Source organism: Pleurodeles waltl, chromosome 4_2 (assembly GCF_031143425.1).
Source record: "Pleurodeles waltl isolate 20211129_DDA chromosome 4_2, aPleWal1.hap1.20221129, whole genome shotgun sequence".
NCBI lineage: Eukaryota > Metazoa > Chordata > Amphibia > Caudata > Salamandridae > Pleurodeles > Pleurodeles waltl.
The window spans coordinates 303,965,222-303,992,602 of record NC_090443.1 but is presented as its reverse complement, the minus strand read 5'-3'; the positions used below and the strand labels follow the sequence as shown (position 1 = coordinate 303,992,602).

The 27,381-nt window shown below is 44.0% G+C and overlaps 1 protein-coding gene across 1 annotated transcript in view; it reads right to left on the bottom strand.

Annotated features, from left to right (window-relative positions):
• The window catches only part of TEF (TEF transcription factor, PAR bZIP family member), a 134,398-nt gene extending 122,881 nt beyond the window's left edge, over positions 1–11,517 (bottom strand). The window contains exon 1 of the mRNA XM_069231249.1: positions 10,587–11,517. Coding sequence (XP_069087350.1) covers positions 10,587–10,650 — 64 coding nt within the window. The 5' untranslated portion in view covers positions 10,651–11,517. The remainder of the gene's footprint in view (positions 1–10,586) is intronic.
• Between the last annotated feature and the right edge of the window lie 15,864 nt (positions 11,518–27,381).

Sequence of the window (27,381 nt, the reverse complement as noted above, 5' to 3'; positions counted from 1 at the left end):
AAATGTTATGTCCAGTACCATACGTCTTGTCTGCTTATTATGAAACATTATGACAAAGGTAGTTGGTCTAGCTTATTTATTGTAAAAAAACATTTGTTAAAGACAGTAAGCCTTTAACAATTGTTTTTTATAGGCTATAGACAGGTATTTTGTTACAACAAATCTCACAGATTACCATAGTAGGCAAAGATTTTTGTGTTGTCCACCCACTCTGACAAACCCTTGCGGTTTTCACTACAATGAATCTTGTTAGGACTTACTGAGAGGGGTTGTATATTATTTAGCAAACTGTATTTTCCTTATATTTGTATTTTTATTAGTGTATGTATGATGGTTGCCAGTTTATGTGCACTTGTTTAGGCCTGTGCTGGTTAAGGTGTAAAGCCAATGGTAAAGGATATAGGCCTTTTGGGTTCATTGGGAAGTCTCATACCAGATTCTATTGGTTTTATCTATTTATCATGAAACCTTATGGCACAGCTAGTAGGCCTATCCTACTTATTCTGAAAAATGTGTTAAAGATTTTTTAAGGATGGATTGTTATTACCCTGTGTTAATGCCTTTAGAGACATTCTGCAGATTACAGTAGAAGGCAAAAGTTTTGGAGGTGTGATAGAAAATGTAGAATATGGCAATCCATGATAGGTTCTATTAGCAGAGATTTTATTTTGCTTTGACAACTGCAATTTTGTACATATTTCTAAAGTTATTACCTTATTTATGATGGTGGTCTTGTGGGAAAGCGTATGCCCAACACAGTAGGTCGGAGTTGATTATAGTGACAAGAGAGTGATAAAGGCTATAGGCCCTAGTGTTTATTCTGAAAAGTTACGATAGAGGCCGTGGGCCTGACAGTGATTGTGAAAAGCATACGTTTAAGTCAATAGCTATTTAAGAGTGTATTGGTATTGCTCTGAATTAAATCCTACATATAGGTTTTTTGTTACATGGAATCTCAAAGCTTACCTTAGTATGCAAGGGTTTTGTTATTGGTTAATCCCTCTGACAATCCACAGGTATTTACGATTTGCAATGTAGGAGAGATAGGTTTTTGCTTTGCCAACTATAATTTTGTATACATTTGCAATTTTAAGACTATATGCCTGATTGTATCTTGTGGGAAATCTTACACTCAGTACAGTAGGCAAACATCGGTTATGATGACAAGTCTGTAATGTCAGTTACAGCCTTAATTGGGTGTGTATGGAAATGTAATGCCAGATGCCATAGAACTGGTCTATTTATTATAAAAAGGCAGTAGACCTGGCTTACGTATTGGGCTTGGCATTTGTTAATGCCAATAGGAACACCTGAGAGTCGGCAATAGATAGGCATGTTGTAATTTTGTAATCTCACAGATTAACATAGCATCAGCAGTTTTGGTGTTGGTCACCCACACTTAAAAACCCTGAGAATAGAACTGTACTGTTATGAGTCTTGTGAGGACTTATTAAGAGGGGTTCGTATTGTTTTGCCAACTGTAATTCTGTACATATTCGTGATTTTATAACTGTGTGCCTGATGGTTGCCAGTTTATGCACAGCGTATGTGCATTACAGGAGGCCAGGGTTGAATATAGTCTCATGCTAATGTTAAGGGATACAGGCCTTATTTCACTGGGAAAAGACATGTTACATTCCTTCTGTGTGGCCTGTAAATAACAAAATGTTATGGCAAAGCATGTAGGCCTTACTTTTCAATTGTGAAAAACATGTATTTTAAAAGCGGTAGGCTTTTAAGGGCAGATAGTTATTAGTCTGTGCTAAACCCTCTAGGGGTGTATTTTGGTACATGGAATTTCGCAGATCACCACAGCAGGCAAGGTGTTTGGTGTTGCTGACTTACCCAAACAAACCATAAGGATAGAATATTTTCACTATGGAAAAGCTTAATAGCCTATATTATTAGGGATTTTATCTTGTTTTTACAAATGTAATAATGTACATTTTTGTAATTTTATCATGGTATATCTAATGGATGCCTTGTTGGAAGGATTATAACCAACACAGTAGGACAGAGTTGGTTATTGTAACAAGCCAACGATAAAGGTTATATGCCCAAGTGCTTATAATGAAAAATTGTGTTAAAGGCAGTACACCTGACATATTGATTGTCAATGTATTAAAACCTACAGATAATATTATGTTACTTAGAATCTCACACATTAACGTACTGGGTGAGGGTTTTGGTGCTGGTTACCCCTTCGACAAACTGTGGGTGCTGAAGATAAGCAACATCAGAAGCCTTGTAAGGCCCTCTTAGGAGAGAAGATATGTTGCTTTGCTACCTGTAATTTTGTGTACTATATATTTTTATGACTGCTTGATAAATGCCTTGTGAAAAAGCTTAAGCTCAATACAGCAGGCCTGGGTTGGTAATGGTGAAAAGCCAATGACAACACCTAGAGGCCTGGCTGGTTTCATAGGAAATTATGAACGTTATGAATGAGGGAGCAGGCTTGACACATTGATTGTGAAAAGTATATGTTAAGGTTGGTAGGCATTAAAGGGTGACTTGTGATTTTCTGTATCAAAGCCTACAGATAAGGATTTTCCTAAATGCAAAGGCACAGATTACCTTTTGGGGAAGGATTTTAGTGTTGGTTACCGACTCGGATAAACCCTTGGAGTAGGAGTAGAGGATTTTCACTGTAATAATTCTTGCTGGTCGCCTTGAGATTCATTTACACTCTGGCTCCATCCATGACAGTGTACTGCATGGGGTAATCATTCAAGCCATAGTAGTCATTGGCTCTCTTGCCCTGTGAATGGCTGCATTTTTCTGATAATATGTGCACATCCACCTTAAAATAGCATTGATCATTGTCAGGGGTGGGTAGCCAGTCCTTTAGTTTCAATGGTCTTATTTTATAGTTACCCTTTCATTTCTTTGCTTCTCCTCTTTTTATTTTTCTTATGCAGAAACTACAGCTCTCAGGGCAGTGCTAATGGACCACTTGCTTGTCACACATTTAATCTGCAACGTGCCACATCCTCTAAACTAAGAGACCATTATGGAATGCTGTTGTCCATAATGTATCACTGTTTTACCATTCCAAAATGGTCAACATGTTGGTTCTGAATGTGGTGGTCTTGTTCGAACTTAAAACAATTGACTTAGTTTCGCTATTGCAAGCATATGCCCACCTTGCTTAGAAACCAGCATGTTTTTTTCCTACTTGTGTTTTTTATCTAGCATACGTTGTGGAGTTTGCTTGAACTTTATTATGGTTGTCAGGTGGTGAATTAATAATGAGTTGGTGGGTAAATTAATGGATGCATGAGTGTAATAATGAGTGACAGAGTGCATCTATGATGACTCGCTGGGCGCATAAACCCATAAGTAACACAAATGACACTTCAATTTATGAGCTAGATCTATTGGCATTGCTGATACAGGTTAGGTCTAGCTACAGGTAGTTAGAGTTGCTTGTCTCAGCTATTGTCATACGTTTTCTAGAAGAGTGTTACTGCTGTTTGTTGTAGCAATCTGCCTGGAGTACTTCTATTGAAACACGAGGCCTATGCTGGAAATATCATGAATCTTAACACTACAATGAATTATCACACTTTTTGTGACATTCAAACCACTACACTATACCTGCTCCCACAAGATTACTAGTCTCACCAACTGATTTCCAGCCTCGCACTGCCCTGCCACCCAATGCCACCGCACGGCCCCCACACTACCAGGCCCCAGAAAATACACTACCAACTCAAGGGTTTGCACATTCAAAGCACCACTACACCCAAAACACTGCACTACCACCTTGTACCACTGAACTACTACTACAAACAACATATCAAAGATAGAATGTCAGTATCACTCACCACCATACAACATCCCAGTAAAACTCCTGTCTTGGACACCATTGCCCCCTCCACCCCAGGACCACAAACCCAACCCATAAATTCACACTTCCCCATCCACCACACTGTTAACATCCCCATTACAAAAGCACCATTCATCACCAATCACCACAATATCACAAACCATCACTTCACTGTCATACCATCGCTGTACCATCAGCTGCCAAGCCCCTTCACTATTCTCCCACTTCTCTGTGCTACGCCACTTCTCACTATTGTCCCCACCAAGGCATTATGATATTACAGCACCATATTATAAATCCCTCACTGCTGCATTTCCAAGTGCTAGTGCCAAATTACCCCAACACAGTTCTAAAACTCATAAGCCACATAAAAAGCCCCACACTGAACTACGCCTGCACACTGAAGATGGACTGCTGTTGAAGAACAGACACCATTTAACGCAATGCCACTACCGAGTTACATTATCGCCTCAAACAACATACAGACAGCACTACATAAGAATTCAACAGCAGCACAACATAACCTTATAACACAGAATGCAATATAAGAACATCACCACAAAATACAACACCACAAAACAGTGCAACTCAATACCACACACAACACATCAATAAAACAAAAGAACAAAACAACCCGACTGCACACAATAACAACTTAACACAGTAACAGCAACACAACATGTTGAAAAAAAACACCTCGACACAACTCCATAACATAGATTAATCTAATCAAAACAGATGCAAAACAATAAAACGCAAGAGCCATACAGCACAATAACACATCAGAACAGACAATACAAAGCAAGAATCCAATAATGTAATTGTGTTTGTGTTGTGTTAGGTACTATTGTGCTTTTGTAGAATGTTTAGTATATTGTGTTGCTGCGTTTTTCTTGTGGTGTGTTGATATTGCAATGTTCCACTGTCTTGATTTCTTTTTGTACTGTGTTTCTGTATTATTTTGATTTGGGGCTTCTGTTCAGATTTATTGGGCATGTTTAAAAGGCATAATAAATTGTGCTTTTGAACTGAAGGGTATTACCATGAATTTGTAAACCTTTTTGGGGGGTTTAAGAAGGAAATTACTTTCTGCTCTGTGTGCGTTTTGATGGCTTCTCATCATTATTTACATGCATTTGTAGTTGAATATAACAAGAAGGGATGGGGGGGGGGGGTTAGTTAACCATCATTAACATAATGTTGATCTCCGCAGCACGCTGATGGCCACCGACAGCATAATGCAGGACCTTACATATTGGTCGTAGTTCTTAGTACCCAGGTCATGGTAGTATTCATGTCTGACATAACATTGGTTCTTGCATTATGAACGCAATTTCTGGCACAATGATGCTAATACTTGACATAATAGGGTACCTGAGGAATGTCCGTGCCTGCAACAAGCACAGACAGTAATTCCTGATGCACACATGTTGGTTGGTGTCCAGACCTGGTATACTGTTTGCATTGGCGTAATATTGATAACAGTTTGCTTTTTTAATAACATTGGCACTTCTGAGGTCTCTGCTTATAGGGGTGGGGTGACACGTCTGCAACTGTCCATAGATTCAAGTTTTCAACCCACCCATCAACAGACTCGCTTACCCATCAATTATTCATGCTTTCAATCAGTCACTGAGGGTCTGATTTAATTATGGGCAGATGGCTTGTAAACTACTCTGTCGCCCTCACAGTGGTGCGCCCATCAAATTTTAAATGTCCACTGGCCCAGCAAACATTTCAAGCATTGACGTTTATCAAGGCAGTCCTTGCCAAAGCATTGTAAATTTATGTCCGCTCCGTCAACATGACAGAGCCGTATATCAAATTTGCAATATTTCTTTTTTAGCTTAAAAATGATAATCCCAAAGCGGGACTTTCAATTTGAAAATGTTAAAAAAAAGAAACAATAACACCCCCTCGCCAAAGGTGTTTCATCCCATGGCGAGGTTGGCAACCTCCGATGGCACTTAGTCCATCAGGACGTCAGAGGGGTTTGACCACAGCAGAGACTGAGTAGTCTTCGCTGTTATCAAACAATGGTCGGCCTGAATTTAAATTGGACGGGCAGACCATCATCTTGGCAGGGAGGGAAGTGTGTCACCACTGCGACGCAGTTCTCTCTCTGCCAACATATAAATCAGGTCGGTCTCCATCATTTATAGTTTCGGCTAAACCGCCATATAATTATTTAAAATATACTTAAAAAGGCCAGAAATGCACCAGTGTAAAAAGCCTAACTTGGACACACCACGTGCAGCGCAGCTCAAAGGCAGAATCGGAGGGGCATGACATGCCCATGCTTTTTTAATTTATGAATAGCAGTTCCCCTACTTGTGTAGAAAGGATAACCATCCCTGTACGGTTAATTTCATGAGTAAAATGCTTCAGCTGCAATGTAAGGTGTGAGTCGCCTCTGCTGTGAAACCGAGGTGCGTGCAGACAACTGAACAAGCCTTTTTGCAGAGGTGTCTCTTTGCCTAAAAGAAATGTAAATGTTCGTAACTGGTCAATCTCCAAATGTAAAGGCTGCTCAGAAGCCCGTGTTGGCTTTAATTGATGGAACCACTTGAAGCTTTCTGGTGACAGATGTATTCTTTTTGACTGGTCTTGCTAGGGAGTTATTATTAAGTATGTGCTTTTAAAGGACAGTTATTAAAAAAAAAATACACTATGTACAGTCTTTGTGTTACTAAAATCTATATTTTGGAAGCACTTTTTATGTTAAGCCATTTTGTAGCACCCTATTGTATAGTGTGTGTAATGCACGTATAGAATAATTATTTTTAAAAAGTTACAGAATATTTTGTTTTTTCAGCCATGCCTTTGGCCCGCCCCTAAGCTCACTCACTCCACCCCATTGTGCACAGTATCACAGTTCCCATTCATTTTCTAATGCACTTCGACCGCTGAATCAGAGTAAGATTTAAAACCCATAGTGAGCTTCACAGTTATAAAACCATATATTAGGAAATCCCTTGATGTCTGTAAGTAGCTGTTTTAAATTAGTGCACCCATAGCTATCCATTATCGCTTCATCAGTGGACTAGTTCACAAAGTTAGGACTGTCTAATATTCTCTTCACCCAGTCCCATGCTATACTTTTTCAACATGAGCCAGCCAGTTGCAACACCTAGAGTGTTCCATGAGTAATATGCAGTGTAGGAAGCTGGCCTAGTATGTGGTGAGCACCATGGTGTTATCACCTTATACCAGGTCCAGGTATTCCATATTAGTGGTGTAGACAGTGTCTAGGAAGCCAGGGCTCCATAGGGGTAGCTGTGGATGAGCTGCCAAGACTTATCTAAGAGACATGCAAAGCTTAATAAAGGTCATTTATTATGGTAACACAAATACTAAAGTACTGTATAGGCAATACCCCTTTAGAAGGTGAGTAAACACACTATTGCATACACATTAGAAGTCAGGAATTAGCATAGGAAGCAATAGAAAACAGTGAAATAACAGAAAATAATAGGGACCCTAGGGAGAGACCAAACCACATATTAAGAAAGTGGAATGCGAAAGTCAGTCCCCCACCCAAGGAAGTGGAATCTGTAGAGGGGAGCTGGAGGAACTAGGAACCCCAAAAGGTAGGTACCAGGGTGCCCCCCAGCAACCACGAGAGAAGAGGTAAGTACCTGTTTTTCCCCCAAACCCACAGGTAAACTTTGTATAAGGACTGTGCAAGACCCAAGCAAGACAGGAAGGAACAGAAGATGGATCCTGACAGAAGAAGACCTGCAAAAGTAGGGGACCACGTCAAGTTCGAATTGGAATGTCCAGTTGGGGCAGGAGCCACTACCCCCATCCTTCTGGAGATGCAGGACCAGGTTGATGGTGAAGACCAAGATTTGGTTATGCAGCACAGGAGCAGACGAAGAGTTCAAGGAGTGATGCAGTCGATGTCCAACGTCAGAAGAAGAGTTGCAGCCAGTCAATGATATGGAAAAACCACCAACAAACCTTGGCAAAGGCAAGAGTTGCAGATGAAGAGTTGCAGAGCTGCCAGGGACCAGGGGGACTCAACCCACAGAGGGGAGCCCCACGTGACCCTCAGCAGTGAAGAGAGTCAGAAGTCGAGGATACAGCCTCCACAGGCAACTCACAGTGAGGCCTACTCAGCACACCTGGAGAGAAGTCCCATGTCGCTGGTGCAGTAGGCAGGAGACTGTGCTTTGCAGGAAAGAGTGCTGGAGACCAGGGCTACACAGAGCCTGAAGATTCCATAGAAGAAGAGCCAACAAGCCTTGGTAGCTGCAAGTGCACAGGGGTACTGTCCTGCAAGGACTTACTGTCTCTGAAGTTGGATAGCTGGTAGAGAGGAACCATGGGGACCATTCCAGACCACCACCTGTGTTGCAAGATCTATGCAGTGTTGCAGGAGAGAAGATCCATGAAGCCGGTCGTCTTTGCAGGAGATTCCTTCTTGCTTATTGTGCAGGCTGAAAACTCGTCGCCCTCAGAGGATACACAGCCAGGGAAACGTTGCAGTTGCTGGACGGAGCTGGATAAACAGTGTTGCAAAGCAGAGTCGCCGCTGGAGTTGTAGACTGACGGCTCCTGGAGGATCCAGTTCCAGTCCGTGGCCAGGAGATGAGGTAACTGATGTTGGAGTCCTGCACATCGAATCTGAGGACCCAACCAAAAGGGAGACCCTAAATAGCCCAGAAAGGGGGACAGGTCACCTAGCAGGGTGACCACCTATCAGGATGGGCCTGTGATGTCACCTGCCTGACCTGACCACTTAGATGCTCCCAGGGGCTTCTGCCGACCTTGGATTCAAAATGACAGGACCAAGCGGCCACCTGGAGGAGCTTTGGGCACCACCCCTGGGGTGGTGATGGACAGGGGAGTGGTCACTCCCACTTCCATTGTCCAGGTTCATGTGGGTCCGTGGACTGGTGCAAATCGGTTTATGAAAAGAGGGCACCAAATGTGCCCTTCAAAGCGTACTGGTGGCTTGAGGAGGCTACCCCTCCCAAGCCACATAACCCCTATTTCCAAAGGGAGAGAGTGATGCCTCTCACTACCAAAGGAAATCCTTTGTTCTGCCTTCCTAGGCTTGAGCTGGTCAACCAGCAGGAGGGCAGAAACTTGTCTGTAGGATGGCAGCAGCGCAGGCTGCCTGGAAAACCCGGCAAACTGATAGGAGAAAATCTGGGGGTCCTCTAAGGAGCCCCCTGAGTGCATGGAATCATACAACCAATACTGGCAACTTTAGTGGGGTATGATTCCAACATGTTTGATACCAAACATGCCCTGGTTCTGAGTTACCATTATGTAGCTGGACACAGGTAAGTGATCTGTGTCCAGGACACGGGTAAAATGGCTTCCCTGCACTTATGAAATCCAGGAAAATGGAGCTGAAGTTCGTAGGGGCACCTCTGCTCATGCAGGGGTGTCCTCATACACAGGTACTGCCACCCTGCCCTCTGGGCTAGGAGGGCCTGCCATAGGGGTGACTTACAGTGACCTGTAGTGAAAGGATGTATGCACCTTTTAAAGCAGGCTGCAATGGCAGGCCTGAAGACACATTCTGCATGTGCTCCGATGGGTGGCATAATACATGCTGCAGCCCATGGGTAAAACCTGGATCCGCAATGCTCTAGGTACCATATACTAGAGATTTACATTGGGGCACCAGTATGCCAATTGTGAGGTGTACTAAGTCAGGACAACAAATAAGGCCAGGCTGTTTCTTTCCTGTAATTGTGTATATCTTTTTGAATTTTGTTGATCTTTTTGTTTTGTTCTAGCACATTAAAATCAGCAATCTCTTTAATTTAGCTACAGATAGTTTTACATCTGTGATAGTGTCTGATTTAAAAATGTTATTTTCAGTTCAGTAATTGTCTCTTTTTTTCTGCTATGTTGCATTGCAGTGTGTTTAAATACCGAGATGAGCCAGACTGTAAAACACAATCTTACCAATGAAGGTTTTTGGAGCTAAAGGCTGAATATTCAAATTGCTCCATCGCACTGAACTAACATAAATAAACTTTTAAATATCTCCAGGAGGGAAATTAGAGCTATGCAAAGACTTTCTTAAGTCGGCATGGTTCAACACACGCAGTATCCTCTCTTGAGAATTGCTTGCACTATGTCTTCCAAAGACGCAGAGGATTGGTGCCAGTGCATTGTACCGTACTTACCTCATAACACTTCTAAGCTCGCAATAAACAAACAAACAAAGCGACCATTGTGGGCGCAAGATAAGGGACGCTTTCAAAAGCGCAAGCATTTCAGGCTATGAATTAATGCATACAAACTGCTTACCCCACAGTTATCTGCTTGACTCTATCGAAGGCCACTACAAATCCACATTTTTAGCAGTAAAATTCAACCTAACATCAACGAAGGATGTGCTGCCTCGAGCTCAGAACTCAGCTTGCCGATATGCAGGCTATGTAAGGGGTCAGAAGAAACATTTTCCCATATACTGCGCAGTTTGCACACAGAAAACTTTTACTAAACCTCTTTAATACTCATGGAATAAGACCATGCTGTCAGGTCTTTATTTTCCGCTTGCAGGGCTCGAGTGCCCAAGTAATAACCACCCTGGTAAAGTTTACCATCATTGTGGAGAAGCTGATTAACGCTGGTGCATAATCTACTTTAAGACTAGAATGCCAAATGCTTCCCCTCCTATTTGCACCTCCCATGCACAGTCACTTTGATCTTGCATTTTTTTGCACCATTAAGGACAATACTGTAATGGACTATCGCGGTTGGCTCCTCCTTCCCCTGGTCCTACCTGACTGGCTGTCCCAAGGAGGGATGACGTCTAGGAGCGACTTCAGCGCCTCGGGCAGGTCCATGGCGAGGGCAAGAAGGGCGTTCCTGGAATCGAGGTGCTGTTGGTGTGGGACGATCCTGAGGTTGGGGCGCTCCTTGTGGCGGGAAGGCGCTCTTGGGTCTCCGGTGGGCTGAACTCCTGTCAAGTGGGGAATCTGGAAGGGCGTTAAGCGAGAATGTACCGGTTCGGGTGGCTGCTTCTCTCAGGGGGTGGGTATGTGTTTCTAGGGTTGGGGCTGCTAGCCGAGACCAGGTCACAAGGGAAGTTCCTCTGAGGTGTGGTGCACGGGTGTCAACAGATAAAGTTTACTTATTATTATAATGTTGCTCAGCTGCCGCCCAGGGTTCCGAAATGGGGGGTCCTCCTCCCAAGCGGGAAGTGCTTCTTTCGAGAGGAGGTGCTCCAGGCGCTAGTGGGGCCAGGTCACACGGGATGTTCCTCTCAGGGGGAGATAGCGAACTGCTGCCGTCGAAATGATAGATGAGGGGCGCTCTAATCAGGGCGGTGAGAGGAGAGGTTCTACCCACTTGTTGGAGGGGGGGTCGTCTGCTTCTCGTGGTGCCACTAGAGACCACGCCACAGGGGTTCCGCTCGGAAGGGGATTCTTTTCTCACGTGCGACGTCAAGTATCAAAAGGGGGGCACCAAAGATTTGAAGTTATTAAAAGGGACGCTCCTGCTGCAGTGTGTGCCAGCAGACCCAGTTGAGAGACGAGGGTATTTTCAGACGTGAGTGCTGCTTGGTAGTGGCGCTCTTTAGACAGGGGTGCTGGGGATGGGGATGGGGTGCTCTTAGGGAGAACTGTTCCTCCTACCGTCGCCCATGTGCCTCGTCTAATGGTTCCTCAGCTGGGTAGTTATCTAACTTCCAAGGTAGCGACTGGTCATATGACCACTTGGTAGTGGGCGGGGGTAGAGGGTACGCGCATGCGCACACCCCAGCGCCGACCCAAACACACACCAACAAAAACACAAGCACTTATCAAATCGAACACACTAGCCCCAGCCGCCGACAAACCTCACAAGCTGTAACGCATGCACGCATAAAGCAAACGCACAAATACCAAGACATACACTTTCTTACAGCTGCTCACTCATGCCGCCCACACTAGAGCCCACTATCTAAACAAATACCCCAAAGCCACTCACACCACACGTTAGACAGACGTATAAAAATAGACACCCATAACCCCCACAAACACACCATACTAGGCACTCCTAGCAAACCAATCATACAACCGCTTATTTCCCACGCTAGACATACATACCAACGTAAACTCTCACAAACCACTTAAACACACATCATTAGAAACTCATAGCACAGCAAACACGCAAAACCCCTCACATGCCTCCAGCTAGATAGAGATATCAAACCAAAGTCAAAAACTACTCACACGCACCAAAGCAAATGCACAACCCCCTCACCCGCCCCTACACACACACACACACACACTAGGCATAAATAGCAAAGTAAAAACAAAAAACACTCATCCAACACTAGACCCATACAACCAAGCAAACACGTACATAAAAGCCTTCATACACTAAACTAGACAGCAATAACAAGGCAATCAGAAACACACGCCACGCAAAAGAGCAGTGCAACAGAAGCAGACAAACAGATTTAGTAGGGAGGTCAGCGTGAAAGAAAACATACATTGTGACAGTGGCAGATAAAATCCACTGGAGGGAGAGAGAGAACATACAAGTAAACTCCTAACCAGGCTTTTCTTGCCACACAAATTGAAAATGAAAAGTAATACAGTTTCACATAAGTGAGCCAATTCAGAGCACCACGCCATGAGCGTGAAGGAGACACACAAAATGAGAAAGAAGTTCGCTCACAGTCAAACATATTGGCAAAAGTTCAATTAGCCATGTAACAGGGTCGATGTCCAAGGCGGTAACCAAACCGCCCCAAGGAGGGACAAACATAAAGCACTTACCAATGATAAAAAAGGATTTTTGAAGGGCAAGTCCATGAGCGAGCGATAGTGATGGGTGTGAGGTGGGCGTGGCTAAAAGCCCAAATAGATAATAACATGTCGGAAAAGCAGCGTTTGCACGCTGCTATGCTTGACCTAAAAAATAAAACTATAGTTGGTTATCGTTTTAGTTTTCTTCTGCTGGCTCAGCCTGCGCCGTTCAAGGAGGGGCGGGACGAGTCCTCCGGAGGAGGAGAAGAGTGCACCTAAGTGTACATGTGTGTTTGGCTAGCTGTCTTAGGTCAGCCAAACACACATGTGCACTTTTGTTTCTCCAGCCCCGGGCTGGAGAAACTGCACAGACCCCAGGGCTGTGTCTGAGCGGCCGTCCGAGCCGCTCAGACCAGTCCTGATGCTGCTTTCATGCTAGGTTTAGCATGAAAGCAGCTCCAGGATTGCTGGGGAGCCTGTGCTGGTGTCCTAGTGAATGGTGGGTCACCAGAAGAGGAGCAAGGCGGCGACGACGAGGAGAACAGTAAGTGTTTTTAATTTTTTTGTTCCCCCCCATCGTCACCCCTGCATTCCCTCCTTGACATTTGCGGCAGCCGCTGATCTAATGCAGGGTCATATGGGAGAATCAGCACAGTTTTGTGAGGGGGCAGAAGGGGACACTTTATTTTGCATTACTCCAACGCATGTGCACTCACAGTACCCATGCTCGTGTGAAATACTCGGAAGAGTTCACAATCGCATGACAGGACAGCGGCATTGGTAAGTTTGTCTCTCATCTGAACAGCCATGGAATAGAAACAACCCGCAGGTCAGGAAAGCATAACAATCACACGGTGTGAGCAGCAGTGGAAATTCACACAGACCTTCGCTCTGGCATGAAGGCTGGAATGTACTAACTGTGCACTTGTGCATGAATGACTGGCTGACAGACAGCCTTTGTAAAGCACTCAGCAACCCGCTGGGTCTCTGAACGTGGTTTTCCATCAGCCTAACCAACAGTCTAGCCCAGTGGTTCCCAACCTTTTGACTTCTGTGGACCCCCACTTTATTATTACTGGAACCCAGGGACCCCAATGAATCATTATTGTAATCCGGGGACCACCCACTGAGTCATTACTGAAAGCTGGGGACCTAATCTGTTGATATTATTTAATTTTCTAAGCTATCGCGGACCACATGAAGAGGCTTTGCGGACCCCCGTGAGTCCCCAAACCATAGATTGGGAACCACTGGTCTAGCCTTTAAGTTTTGCTTGGAGATTGATAAAGAGACTGGGAGCCACATAGCCAAATATGTGCATGCACGCCTAGTTTCACAAACACACACGTTGACACACAGACCGGCACACAAATGGAGACATCTACAGGAGGAGAAATATACACAAGCACAGTTACAGAGAACCTCCCTCCCCATCCCCTTTAAACACAAGTACACACCAACACACATAAATGTGCACGTAGACTACGTAGTAGCGCCTACCAGCACATCCAGATGTATGCTCCCACACCCATAGACATGCACATTGTAAAAGCACTCCAGCTTCACCCAAGACGGATGGTATAAGTGCTGGTGTCAATAACAAACTCTGAAGTGAACCGAAGGCGAAAGGCGGCACCGCTGTGTCACTGCAAAGGGACTTCAGTCAGTGGTGTTGCAAGGGCTCAGTGGGCCCTACTGCAAGCAAGTGAATTCTCCTACCTCTTCCCCAGGTCAGTACTTAAAAAACAACTACTAACTGCAGTGCTAGGGGGCACTTCAAGCCCATGGGCCCCCGGTGCCACTGCGCCTACCATGGCTGTCATCCACGCTGGATCTTGTGTAGTTCTTGTATATGGCGCTGAGGTAACTAACTTCACTCACAAGGGCAGCTGTACTCAAATGCTCCGCAAGTAGGATGACCACCCGTCCATAATTTTCACGGACTGCCTGTAATTTCACCCTGCCATCCATTATCTGTGATGAAGGGCTTAATGGACAGCATTTGTCTGTAATTTTAGCCTTTCACCTAAAGGAGAAAATGTAATTAGGACAGATCACTTTTCCCAGCTGGACTAAAAGGCAGGGAGTCTCCTGTGTTCTGAGGAAGGGAGGGGCAGACAGATAAGAAGCAGACCTGCTTGCCAGGGTGTCTCCTTTCCTAAAGAAATGCAAATGTGCGCAACTGGTAAATCTGCAAATGCAAAGGGGCTTGAAATCCTGCTTTGACCTTAATCAAAGGAGTCACTTGAAGTTTTCTGATGACATCTGAAGATATTTTCTTTTAGAGAGGTACTGTAATGGTATTCCAAGGTAAGCTGTGAAATGTGTGGTCTTAATGGTCTGTCATAAAAAATGTTAGTACTAGCTATAAACTGTATATTATTCAAATCTGTATTTTAGATGGACTTTTTTCATTAAACCAAAATGTATTTGCGCATTTTGTAGCAGCCTATATTATGATTTATGTAATGCATGTTTAAAATAAGGACGTACACATTCACAGTTCTTTCAGGGACCTTCGTACCTCATAGAACTAACAAACAGTGGCAAAGCCAATAGGTCTTGTCTACCAAGAGTTATTGGCTTTGCCAATGTGTTTTAGCCATGTTATACACCAGAGTGGTTGCTGTTCAGCATGGCTAAAAGTTAGTGCATAGTGGTGTAGAGTGGAGTAGAGTGGCATAGGAGCAGTGGTGTAGAGCATGGTGGTGCAGAGTAGAGTGAAATGGGGTACAGTGCAGTTGTTTAAAGTGCCTTGGCATAGAGTGCAGTGGTTTAGAGTGCAGTGGCATGAAGTGGCGTGGGGCAGAGTAGAGTGTCATAGAGTGCAGTGGAGTAGAGTGGGATAGAACAGAGTGGCAGAGTGCAGTAGTGTAGAGTGCTGCAGTGGCATAGAGTGCAGAGTAGACTTGCAGAATGGAATAGTGTAGAGTGGTGCAGTGCAGAGTAGAGTATAGTGCTGTAGAGTGGAGTGATGCAGAGTGCAGTGGAATAAAGAGCAGTGGCATAGAATGCAGTAGTACAGAGTACAGTGGTGTAGAGTACAGTGGGAGAGTGCAATGTTGCAGAGTAGAGTGTCAGTGCAGTGGTGTAGAGTGGCACAGAGAGCATTGGCGTAGAGTACAGTGGTTCAGAGTAGAGGGCAGTGGCGTACAGTGCAGTTGTTTGGAGTGCATTGGCATAGAGTGCAGTGGTATAGTGTGGCAGAGTGCAGTGGAGTAGAGTGGCATACAATAGAGTAGCAAAGAGGGCAGTAGTGCAGAGTGGTGCAGTGGCATAGAGTGCACAGTAGACTTGTGTGGCATAGAGTGCAGTGGCGTAGAGTGGTGCAGAGTGGAGTAGTGTAGAGAGGTGCAGAGAATAGTACTGTAAAGTACAGTGGCATAGAGTGGAGTTATGGAGAGTAGAATAGTATAGAGTGCAGTGGAATTGAGTGTATTGGTACAGAATGCAGTAGTACAGAGTGGAGTGGTGTAGAATATAGTGGCAGCCAGTGCAGTGTTGCAGAGTAGAGTGTCAGAGTGCAGTTGTATATAATGCAGTTGTTTAGAGTGCAGTGGTTTAGAGTGCAGTGGGGCAGAGTGGTGTAGAGTGCAGTTGCGTAGAATAGATTGTTTCAGAGTAGAGTGCAGTGGCATAGAGTGGAGAAGTGAGCGTAGGGTGCAGTGGAATAGAATGTAGTGGCGCAGAGTGCAGCAGAGCAAAGTGGATTGTTTCACAGTAGAGTGAAGTGGCGTAGAGTGGAGAGGTGCAGGGTAGAGTAGAGTGGCATAGAGTGTGATGGCATAGAATAAAGTGGTGTAGAGTGCTGTTGCATAGTGGTGCAGAGCAGATTAGAGTGACGTACAGTGTATTGATTTAGAGTGCAGGGGCATAGAGTTGAGTGTTACAGAGTAAAATACACTAGCATAGAGTGTAGTGGCATACAGTGCAGTGTTGCAGAGTGGCATAGAGTGGAGTTGCTGAAGGGCATTAATTTAGTACTGAACAAGGATGTAATGGGACACCTGAATGTAGCACACCAGGAGGCAATCACAAAAAGACCACAGTGAATAAATAGTGGTATGTTAAAAAAGAGTAAATAAATATACTGATAACATAGTGAGGCATGGCCTCTCTTGGTTGTGTCTGTAAAACTGACGTTTGTTCTTGAATTTTTGTCCTGAATTCTGACCCTTCGTCCTGAATTTTTGTCCTAAATTTTGACCCTTTGGTCTGAATTTTTTACAGTGCTGTCTGGAATTTGCCTCAATGCCAAGTGGTCACCCTATCCGCAAGCAGGTTTCTAGGAAAACGAAACAAGGGCAAGTGGACAAAACTTAAGATTAACGTCCCACGACCACCAGGAAGCACTGAGTGAGTAAGCCCTGTGGGGTATCCCTTTCTCGAATGTCCATATGTTTTACTCGGCTTCATATTCCTCGACAGCAACGCTCTGTCAGAGAAAGGTAACTGTTCGGAAAAGTTGCCTCGTCATGTACTCTGAGAATGAACATCACCGAGTTTAGCCGCCGGCGATGTTTACTGGTACGTTCTCTTCTTCATAACGCCGTAATCTGGGTTGTGTGTGCAGAGACGAGTCTGCGCTCTCTCATGCATTGAGGCACTCAGAGGCCGCAGCAGAGGCGTTGGAGAAGTAACATTCACAGCAGCATCTGACAGCTCTATTTGACGGTGCATTTTTAAATTCAGGCTAACAGACTGGAATCAAAATTTAGGCGTGACACAATTGTTCCTTGCAGCCAATTACTGAACAAATCGGCACTAGAACATACCTTGGCATTGGGACATGATTAGTTCATAACAATGTATCCTGATCTGAAAGCAGCACCCTACCCTGCAGCCCCACCAATGCATTGGCAAAAAAGGCCAGGTTCCCTCCTGTCAACTCTACATGGGACAGAAGGGCCACCGGCAGCGCACCAACTCCTGGGGTGATTACATCCCCCACCGAGACTCTCTTTTAGGTTCCATGCAGCTCTCCCTGCGCATCCCCCATCGGAGATGTCCCTTCCTATTACAGAACTGCGGATTGTCATAACATGTTTATTGTGCCCCAGGGGCCACACTTCGAGGAATCCATTGGATTTCCCCCTCCTACGTCTGCATCATGTCGTGAACCCTCCCACCCAAATGTATGCGCTCGGGGACACGCCGCTGCTGTTGGCTCACTCGTTTCGCCAAAAATCCTTCCAGCCCCAACACTTCGCAAAACTTCGCAGCGTAACGTCAGCGGAAATATGGTGAATGTATTTCCAGGAGAAGGAGCGAGCTAATCAGGTAGGATGGCACCTGACTAGACGGCACGACTCCAGGGCCTCTGTTGACAGTTAAACTAGCTATGTTTGGACAATGTGGACTTGAAGATAAACACAACCCCGAACAGGCGCACAAGTACCTTTGTGCTGAGAGGACTTTAGCCCGCACCCCATCAGGTTTCCTTGGCTAGGCTGGTCGGGCTGGAGCATCTGGCCTGACCTTCAGCCACAACAACCAAGTATTCCTGCTAGGACAGATGCAACCCTGACCGTCCTGTGTGACCTTATTGCCTTGGCAATCAAAATACAAATCCATGTTCTCATTATATAACATGATTGTTTCTTTCCATAATAAAGAGTTGTGTCTAGAAATTTAAAATGAACTGGTGAAATGGGCCAAAGCTGCAATTATCGCTTTCCACACCTGCTACTGTGAAGACATCGCTATTGTGCAATACTAATTAGACATAAAGCTACAAAGTGCACAAAGGATATATTGCTTTTTGATATCAAGGGAAAAGGAATGTGCCATTCTGTTTAATGCACATTTTAGGCACCTGCGTATTGGTATTAATATGTACCATTATTGTGCCATCTGCAGACATCTACACACAACCTGCATAAATGTTGAATTCCAGTATGGGTGTCTTAAACTTTCATCTTTCTGGGATTGATAACATGAATGCGGTTTAGTTAAGGTTAGCACGTGTCATTCGTAGTGATGCAAAATTGGAGAAGGACCAAGGCTGATATGCATGTCGCTGGTTCCAGTCTGACTTCACATGGTGGGCAAATGAACAATGGACTAGAATGAGGCTCTAAGTGAATAACAGTTGCGGAAATTAATTCAAACATTCCATCCGTCACTTTTTTGCTTTCTTTGGTGTGAGACTCAAAGAGCGACCAATGAGTGTACCCAGACCTGGGCCCTATGTTCAATGTGCTATAGTACTCAAGCTGTACCCTACTGCTGAGACCCATCTATGCTGAAACTGGTTTAGGGTTACTCGTGCTCCCATTTATAGGGTTCCTGTCCTGGTAGTTTGGCCTAGACTATTCCTATTTCAGCAGGACCAAGGCTGATATACATATGTCTTGTTTTTGATTGCGATGGCATGGTGGGCAGAAAAAATGGACTGGAATATTGTCCCAAGTAATTATGCATGACTAATAACATTTTAGCATTCTACATATCACTTATTTATTTTTTGCAAAATCTGCTGCAGCAAGCAACCTCATATATTTGTGAAATGAAAAAAAAGTTTCCATTAATGTTGCTGGAGTTTTTCACCCTGGTATGGCTGGTGCTTTTGGAAATGCTGTGACATCCCAGCCTTTTATATGTTTGGAGGAAGTAGGGTAAGATACCAGAGAATATAATGTTTGTTCTCCTTTCTTTGATTTTAGTTCAATCAAGTTCCCTAAATATCTAATGTATAACATCTAATCAAATAAGTAATCCATGTTCATAATTAACATTTTTAGCAGTTCACTTCATGGTGCGTGGGCTGTACCAAAATATTTTTAAGTCAAGGGTGGCTCTGCATAAAACTTCGCTGCATTAAAGTGTGTGCCCTTTGCCACTTTAAAAACATGCCAACGTTCATGCTTTTGGAACAGCATTGCCAAAGAGGTAACCAGGCCATTGACACATGCTGTGGTCCATGAGTCCCACCATCCAAAAAGCCAAGCAGCTGTAAAAAGACTGGTGGCAGGAAACAAGGTGACCATCTAGTGGCAAGCAATCCGTCCAGTTGGGTGGTCAAGTTTCTGACTTGGTGCAATCTGTTTTTGATGTAAATACCACTTGCACCTGATCCCAGGGATCCTCTTTACCAGGATGCTTTTGTGGCAGAACTTGCAGTGCAGTGTGGTGGAGGACTGGGGGAGAAGGAAGATGGGAGATTGCTGAAGGGAGCAAAAATATTTTCCAATGAAGAATACGGTTGTAGGAAGGTCAGAAGAAAGAGTAGTAGAGGGGAATGTAGTGGAAGAAGGAAAGTGTGTAAGAGTAAAGGACGCGGACAGTATGGCTAAGCAGAAAAGGAGTAGGAACATCTCTGTGGTAGATCGAAAGGTATGAGTAGGCTAATCACTATGGGGAGATGGATAAGGGAATAAGAAGTGCTAAGTAATTGTGGAACAAGGAGCAGAGGAGGGACTCAGGATGATTCAGAAGGGCCTGCTGCTGTTAGACAAAAGGATGATGCACTTTGTGGCAGAGAATTTGGGACTGTTTGGAGTGGGATGATAGAGAGCAGGACAACAGAGATTGCATATTGATGTTCAAAGTCTCCTGAATCACTCTTGTTCTGTACACTGTCACTATGCACATGCCGATATGGAGCACTTTAGAGAGGTCTAGAGAAGGAGGCACTGAATGACAGATTGAGGTATAGAAAGAAATAGAGGTACATAAAGAACCCTAAAAATAGATACCCAGAGGAAGTGACCAAGACCAAGGGAAATTTTAAATTAAGATAACCAGAGAGACAGAGGAGGAAGAGAGGGAAACGTATTAGTGGTATAAAGTAAATAAATTGTTAGCTCATGCTTATGCTAATGTAAATTTATGCTTTTAGACCGAAGGGACATCAGTTGTTGTTTCTGTCTTAAGATGTTACAATGCTTATTTTTATAGCTTTTTAGGCTGTGATAAGACCATGTAAAAGCACAAAGTGGGAGAAAGAAAACATGGGCAAGACAGAGACAACAAGAAAAGATACTTGTGGGTGAAGCCCAAGACATTGTTATCTCACTGGATAGGCAACAGTGATTTATAGGTAACCAACCTCAGCATCTTACAGCAGGGTAAGGAGTGAAGAAAAGGAGATGCAGTGGGTTCAAGAGGGCAGGTGGGAGGGAAGTAGGTTTTTGAGGTGACAGTGAGAAGTATCAGATACTGACAGTGCTTGGTAAATCATGGTATACTATTAGTGATGCTAAGCTAAGTCAGAAAGTGTCCCATTGAGACAGGAAACTGCTCAGCCACTCTGCAGTATCTAAAGGCATACCGCTCATGTGCCTCCTCCTCATAGTAACATTTCACTGTGTGCCCACTGGTGAAGATGAAGTAAGTTTTGGAGGCATAACTGAGATGCTAGGAGGGCAGAGAGGGCATAAAGGTTAGGTATTACGTTAAGTGGTGGGGCAGTGATCATTAGCCATGTTAATCCCAAATTGTTTTCTTAAATGTTCTAAATTTCTACAATCAATTCTGTTAGAAGTCAGTCTACCATTGTTCTATACATCCATTTAATGCTTCTACTGAACATTACCCAAAGCCACTGGCATAAGATTTTAGTTGTAGCATTTTTTCTCCATGCACAGTTGCTGCATATTTCTAGAAAGTACCATTCAAACCTCTCTTGATAATATTCATGTATGTGATACATGTATGGGTGTTGGGTCTTTGCTGCTATGAACTTCAAATAGCTAAAATGACAAAGTGAAAGTGACATCAAACATGTTCACCACAAATGACTATTTACGGTAACTCCTTTACCCACATTGAGTTTCTCACCAGATTCCCAGTGAATCCTCTAACTGGAAGATAAAGAGCGTTAACCAAAGAATATTTGAACTGGAGTTAATTTGTGATCTCGCCATTGCATTGATGAACCTCAAAACCACCAGCTGTCAGGACAGTGCCAGATTTTAAATGGCCAAACAAGGGTTTCCTTTTCATATGCTAGTTAAGTCTAATTTGTATGATTAGAGGCCCCATTTATAATCATACCTAATGCTCAGTGTCTGCCCTCCATGAGCTGTTAACAAAAAGTTCCTTCCGAATGATACATGCATTTCAGGCAATGGCCCTGGCCAAGTGCATCAAAAATTGAATACTTGATGAGAGATGGAACTCAAGATTACCATGCACTACCTCTGAATATAGATTCACTATTTTGTAAGTTACAGTGCCTGGACAAGAGGCATTCTTCCAAGAGACAGCTAGAGAGTTGTTGTATCTGATAAGCTTGTATTGTAACATAAACCTATTTGTGTTGAGAAATGCATTATGAAAAGAACAATGACAAAACAAATGCATTTAAACTGCACCATTTGTTACAAATTTTGAAAAGTCTCCTTGGTGGAAATATGCCTAAATATATTGTATTTGTTTTATGTCCCAATAGGTTAAGCTCGATTCAACTGGCCCAGTGCATTTTGGGATGCACTAATTGACATTTAATGTTCCCAAAATTGCACATCATGCTTGTTGTACTGGTCAAATGTGCATTTAAATGTAGCTTTCACTGTTCACTCTGCTAAAATTCCTTGATGGAAAACCCTTAAACCCCACTAAAGGGTATTAAACTGAGACAAATGTTATTGGCCAGGTATGCTTTAAAATGCACCAATGGCTGTGGATTGCACAGAAAAAATGCTCCACATATTATTCACTATATGACAACAGTGAAGAGAGCCCCTACAAGATATTTTGACCCAGGTTCTGAATATGGCCCCCTGTCCCATTGTTCAAAGTGTTAGCCCTCCCTGAAGTTTGAGTCTAGTTGCGCCCCTGACCTCGAGAGACATCTCAGTGTGTTTGAGGCAACTGTTAATAGTCAGAGCAAAGGTCGCTCTTTGAAAGATCCAAACTTACTTACAAATGCCAGCTGAGTAGGCTACATGCGGAAAATACATTTATTTATTTCATACTTTATTTCTCCATTTGATGTCGAGCTTCTTATTCTATGTTGCTGTTTCTCTATTTTATGTTTTTGACCTGGTGCCCTGCTTCATACTGTAACTCGGTCAGCAGACTTTATTGAAATCACAAAATAGTTTGCACTTCAATCAATCAATCACGTAATTTATAAAGCGTGCTACTCACCCGTCAGGGTCTCAAGGCGCTTGGGGGGGGGGGGGCTACTGGTCGAATAGCCATGTCTTGAGGCGTTTCTTGAAAGTCAGGAGGTCCTGGGTCTGGCGTAGGTGGAGCTGTAGGGAGTTCCAGGTCTTGCCGGCGAGGTGAGAGAAGGATCTCCCTCCGTCGGTGGTGCGGCGAATGAGGGGGACGGAGGCGAGGGCGAGGCTGGCGGAGTGGAGCTGGCGGACGGGAGTGTGGAAGGTGAGTCTGTCATTGAGGTAGACCGGACCTGTGTTGTGGAGTGCTTTGTGTGCGTGGGTGAGTAGTTTGAAGGTAATTCTCTTCGATACGGGTAGCCAGTGTAGGTCTCTGAGGTGGACAGAGATGTGGTCGCAGCGTGGGACGTCAAGGATAAGTCGGGCGGAGGGGTTTTGGATACGTTGCATTTTCGTTTGTAGTTTGGCCGTGGTTCCTGCATAGAGTGCGTTGCCGTAGTCCAGTCGGCTGCTGACCAGGGCGTGGGTGACTGTCTTTCTGGTTTCGACGGGAATCCACTTGAAAATCTTGCGGAGCATGCAAATGGTGTTGTAGCAGGAAGAGGAGACTGTGTTGACCTGCTGAGTCGTGCTGAGTCCAAGATGATTCCCAGGTTTCGTACTTGGGTGGTGGGTGTGGGTGTGGCTCCTAGGGAGGTAAGCCACCAGGAGTCGTTCCAAGCGGAAGGGTTGCTGCCGAAGATGAGGATCTCTGTTTTGTCTGTGTTTAACTTGAGGAGGCTTGATTCCATCCAGTTGGCGATGGCGTGAAGTCCATTGTGGAGGTTGTTTCTTGCGGTTGTAGGGTCTTTCGTGAGGGAGATGATCAGCTGGGTGTCATCTGCATAGGATACTATGTTGATGTGGTTGGATCGTGCGATGTTGGCGAGAGGAGCCATGTAAACGTTGAAAAGTGTTGGACTGTTATGTGACGTGATGTGTGCTGGAGTATGTAGAACCAAAACAATACAATAAATAAATAAATGACTTGCAAGTTTTGCTGCATGTTGCATAACACTATGTCCAGCCATGTGGAGAACTGTCACTACTTTTGATTCACTTAGAGATGAAGAGGTCTTTGTGCGCTAAGGGGAAATCATGATTAAATGTGCAGAGGTGTCCCTCTCCCACCCCGCCGTAAATACAAGCCAGCTGCTACTGGCATTGACTAGACAGAATACGGAACATCAAGTCATCAGAAAGCTAGAGACAAGAACATACATACAAACACAAACATACCCTTTAACACAGGGAGTCACAGAATCGATTTGGAAACAGGTGTGTGTATATATATAATAACAAAAAGACACTGCAAGTTCACAGGGAGACACCCATTAATAGTAGAAAGGCATGTATACATTCAAACAACACTAGCTGAAAGACTGGTACTCATTCAGACACATGTACATGAAGACACTTTTGCAGGAAATACAAGCCAAGACATACCACTACATAGGGAGGTATTTATTAATAGGAGAGGGAAAGAGTGTACACTTAATAGGAGACAGGCGAACAAACACCACAACATAGGCTGACACACCCTATAAGGACACAAAATACTAAATTGAGACAGGCAGCCCATGCACAGGCAGACACAAACTAGCAAGGAATAGAGATAGGTACAGACGCAGACAAATACTTAACAGTGGTGGAGACAAGGAGACACAAACATACCACGTACATGCAAAACAAGAGAGAACCAATGTGACCATCTCCATCAACACATGCAAAAATGTAGTGAGGTGATTGTTTGGCACTATGTTATGGTGGTAACCCCATGGTTCTCTTATCTGCTTTTCTCTGTAGAAGTGCTGAGTGAATAGAAGTCTTGAGGATCCGTAGTGAGGCCCTCTTGGAACCAAAGTGGTTCAAAACTTTAGCTTTGTTTTACATTCCATATTTTACAAGTTTTAGCTGCAGTGCTATTTAGCAGTGACTTTTTACACACTTTGCTTTCATGATAGTATTCTAGAAATATATTGTACAAGTTGCTTGCTTTAGTTAGTCTTTTCTCAACGTATAATCAAATACATTCTGTTCAAGGCTAGGAACACAGTACACAATATCCTAGTGCTTGCATTGCACGTTCAGGAGACAGCTTTTAACATCTAGACATATCATTGCATCAGAGCTATGCTTCCAACACAGTGTCACTTTTATTCTATAAATGGTGCACTAACCGGGAAGGGGCATAGGGGCCCTCCAACCTTGATTATCCTGGGACGAATGGTGTGTTCGATTTGCAGCTCTGCTGGCGCTAATCTCCCAGCCTCCCGGAAGGATTGCCATCCACCCTACAGGCTGACTCCTGAGTCAGTTTCTAGGTCTGGGGCCAAGGCTAATCCCTTACATCGGGCAAAAGCAGAGGGTACAACCACTATGGTCTTAGTAAAGACTTAGGGTTATGTAAGAATCTCTAGAAACTAGTCACAATGGTTGGATTGTTCATTAGCTTTACCATGTTCATAATGCTGGTAGCTTTGCTCTGTTTCATCTGCCTAATTATCACAGCTCATTCTCTCTACGCAAGATTACAATTGTTTCAATAAATGTATTGAAAACTTAATTTGTATCTGTCTTGTGTTCTCGCCTGGGCATGCATGAGTAATACAACCAAAGGGTGAGATCTGTTTCCACGACTTCCTTGGGAGTCAGAGTGTCTTGTTCAGGTTGCCATAATCATCTTCCACCCCAGCAAGGTTAGAGATTTGTGTGAGGCAGTGTGAGCTTGCTAGGAATTTGTCTGACAGGTCCTCATGTGGTGTACGTATTTAGTACCCCACATTTTGAAGTTCTGTCATCCTAATGCGCAGTACGATTATCTTAGTAGGAACCGTATAACATGATACCACTAATTTTCATAGGTCACATACTTATTCAACGGGTCCCCTGAGTAGTTTTTCCTGTGTGACCAAGGTGACCTATTCACCTTAAGACGGAGATGTCTGTGGTATTAGGGATTCAATCCTCCTCCGCATTATAGGAAGCACTTATACTTGTCTGTAGGTTCTTCAAGCTTGAACTTTTAAAACAATACCCCACCTTAGTCCTTCCCTTTCTGAATTCTATATATCAAAATGGTGAATCCAATTAATATTTTTGCTAAATGCTGGCATGCTGTTACAGCACATTTATATTTACATGAGCTACCTAATGGGGGTGGAGATGTTACCTTTGGGGTTGAGCCACACAATGCAAACTGAACTGAAGTACTTTGCTCATGGGTCATTTTTCCTGCAATTGATGCTAATACAAAAACATTTCACACATACACAGTGGCCAGCGAACCAGGCCAATACGGATTATATCACAACTTGGAAATAACCTTAACATTTCAGGAACATCAAAATTGATTCCAAGGCGCCTTACCACATGCTTTAAAAAACATTACATTGGGTCCCCTCAGTAATGACAGGGCCATATTGCAAGTTATACACCATATCCAAATATACAGAATTTAGATGGTTATACAGATGTTTAACACAGTTTTTTATGCTTACATTAACAGCTGGCCCAGCTGCAGCTGCTCAAGAAGTCCAACCACAATTGGCAATGCCAGGTGTTAGAAATGGGGTTCCAAAGGCAAAAAACAAGTTCCCAAATGAAGTTTAAAAAAAAGTCAATCCAGGGATCAGCAAGAAGCAGAACAAAAAAAAGAACTCCCAAAGAGAGAAGCAAAAATCACAAGACAAGTAGTATTTGGTCACGTAGTGGTCTGCTCTGAAAACAGTAGTGTATACTTAATGGCTGTATGTCAAGTACAAATACAAGTCCAGTCCACCTGCTGCCGCCAATGTTAGAAATGGGGTCTTTGGTTGGCAGTCAGGTTACCCCCTGTCCAAGTAAGGACCCTCACTCTAGCCAGGGTAAAAGAGAATCACCCTCAGCTAACTCCCGCTCACCCCCTTGGTAGCTTGGCACGAGCAGGCAGACTTAACTTCAGAGTGCTAGGTGTAAAGTATTTGTACCAATACACACAGTAACTTAATGAAAACACTACAAAATGACACAACACAGGTTTAGAACAATAGAGAATATTTATCTTAACAAAACAAGACCAAAACGACAAAAATCCACAATACACAAGTCAAGTTATCAATTAAAAAGCAAAAAAGAGTCTTCATGTAGTTTTAAACACAACGCTAACGCTGTTTGGGTGAAAATGTACGTGGATGCGTAAAAAATAAGCCGCAATAACACTGGGCAAGTGTGCAGCAAAAAGGGCGTGCAATGCGTCGATATCAGTCACGAGCAAGTCCTTGCGTCGTTTCTCCTTCGAGTCGAGTCAGTGTGCGTTGTTTCTTCTCACCGCAGGACAGCAATGCGTTGATTCGAACTGCACTCTCGGGTCCGGGCAGGCCATGCATTGTTTTTACCCACCCAGCGATGTTTGTGTGAGAAATCCTGCCGCACGATAATCCAAAAACCACACAGCTTGGGTTGCAATCTCACCGGTCTCCGTCAGCAATGCTGCGCATCATTTCTCCAGCCACAGGCATCGATCTTCCAGTCGCGTTGCAGGCGAGCGTTGATTTTCAGCCGCAAAGCCGGTGGCGCTTCAATTTTTCAGCCGCAGTTTGGAGTCACGTCGATCCTTTCCCCGCACGGCAGTCGGTGCGTGGATTTCTCACTCTTGGGCTGCCAGCTTCTCCTTTCAGGGTCCCAGGAACTGGATGGGCACCACTTGGCAGAGTAGGAGTCTCAGCAGAGGTTCCAGGTGCTGGCAGAGAGA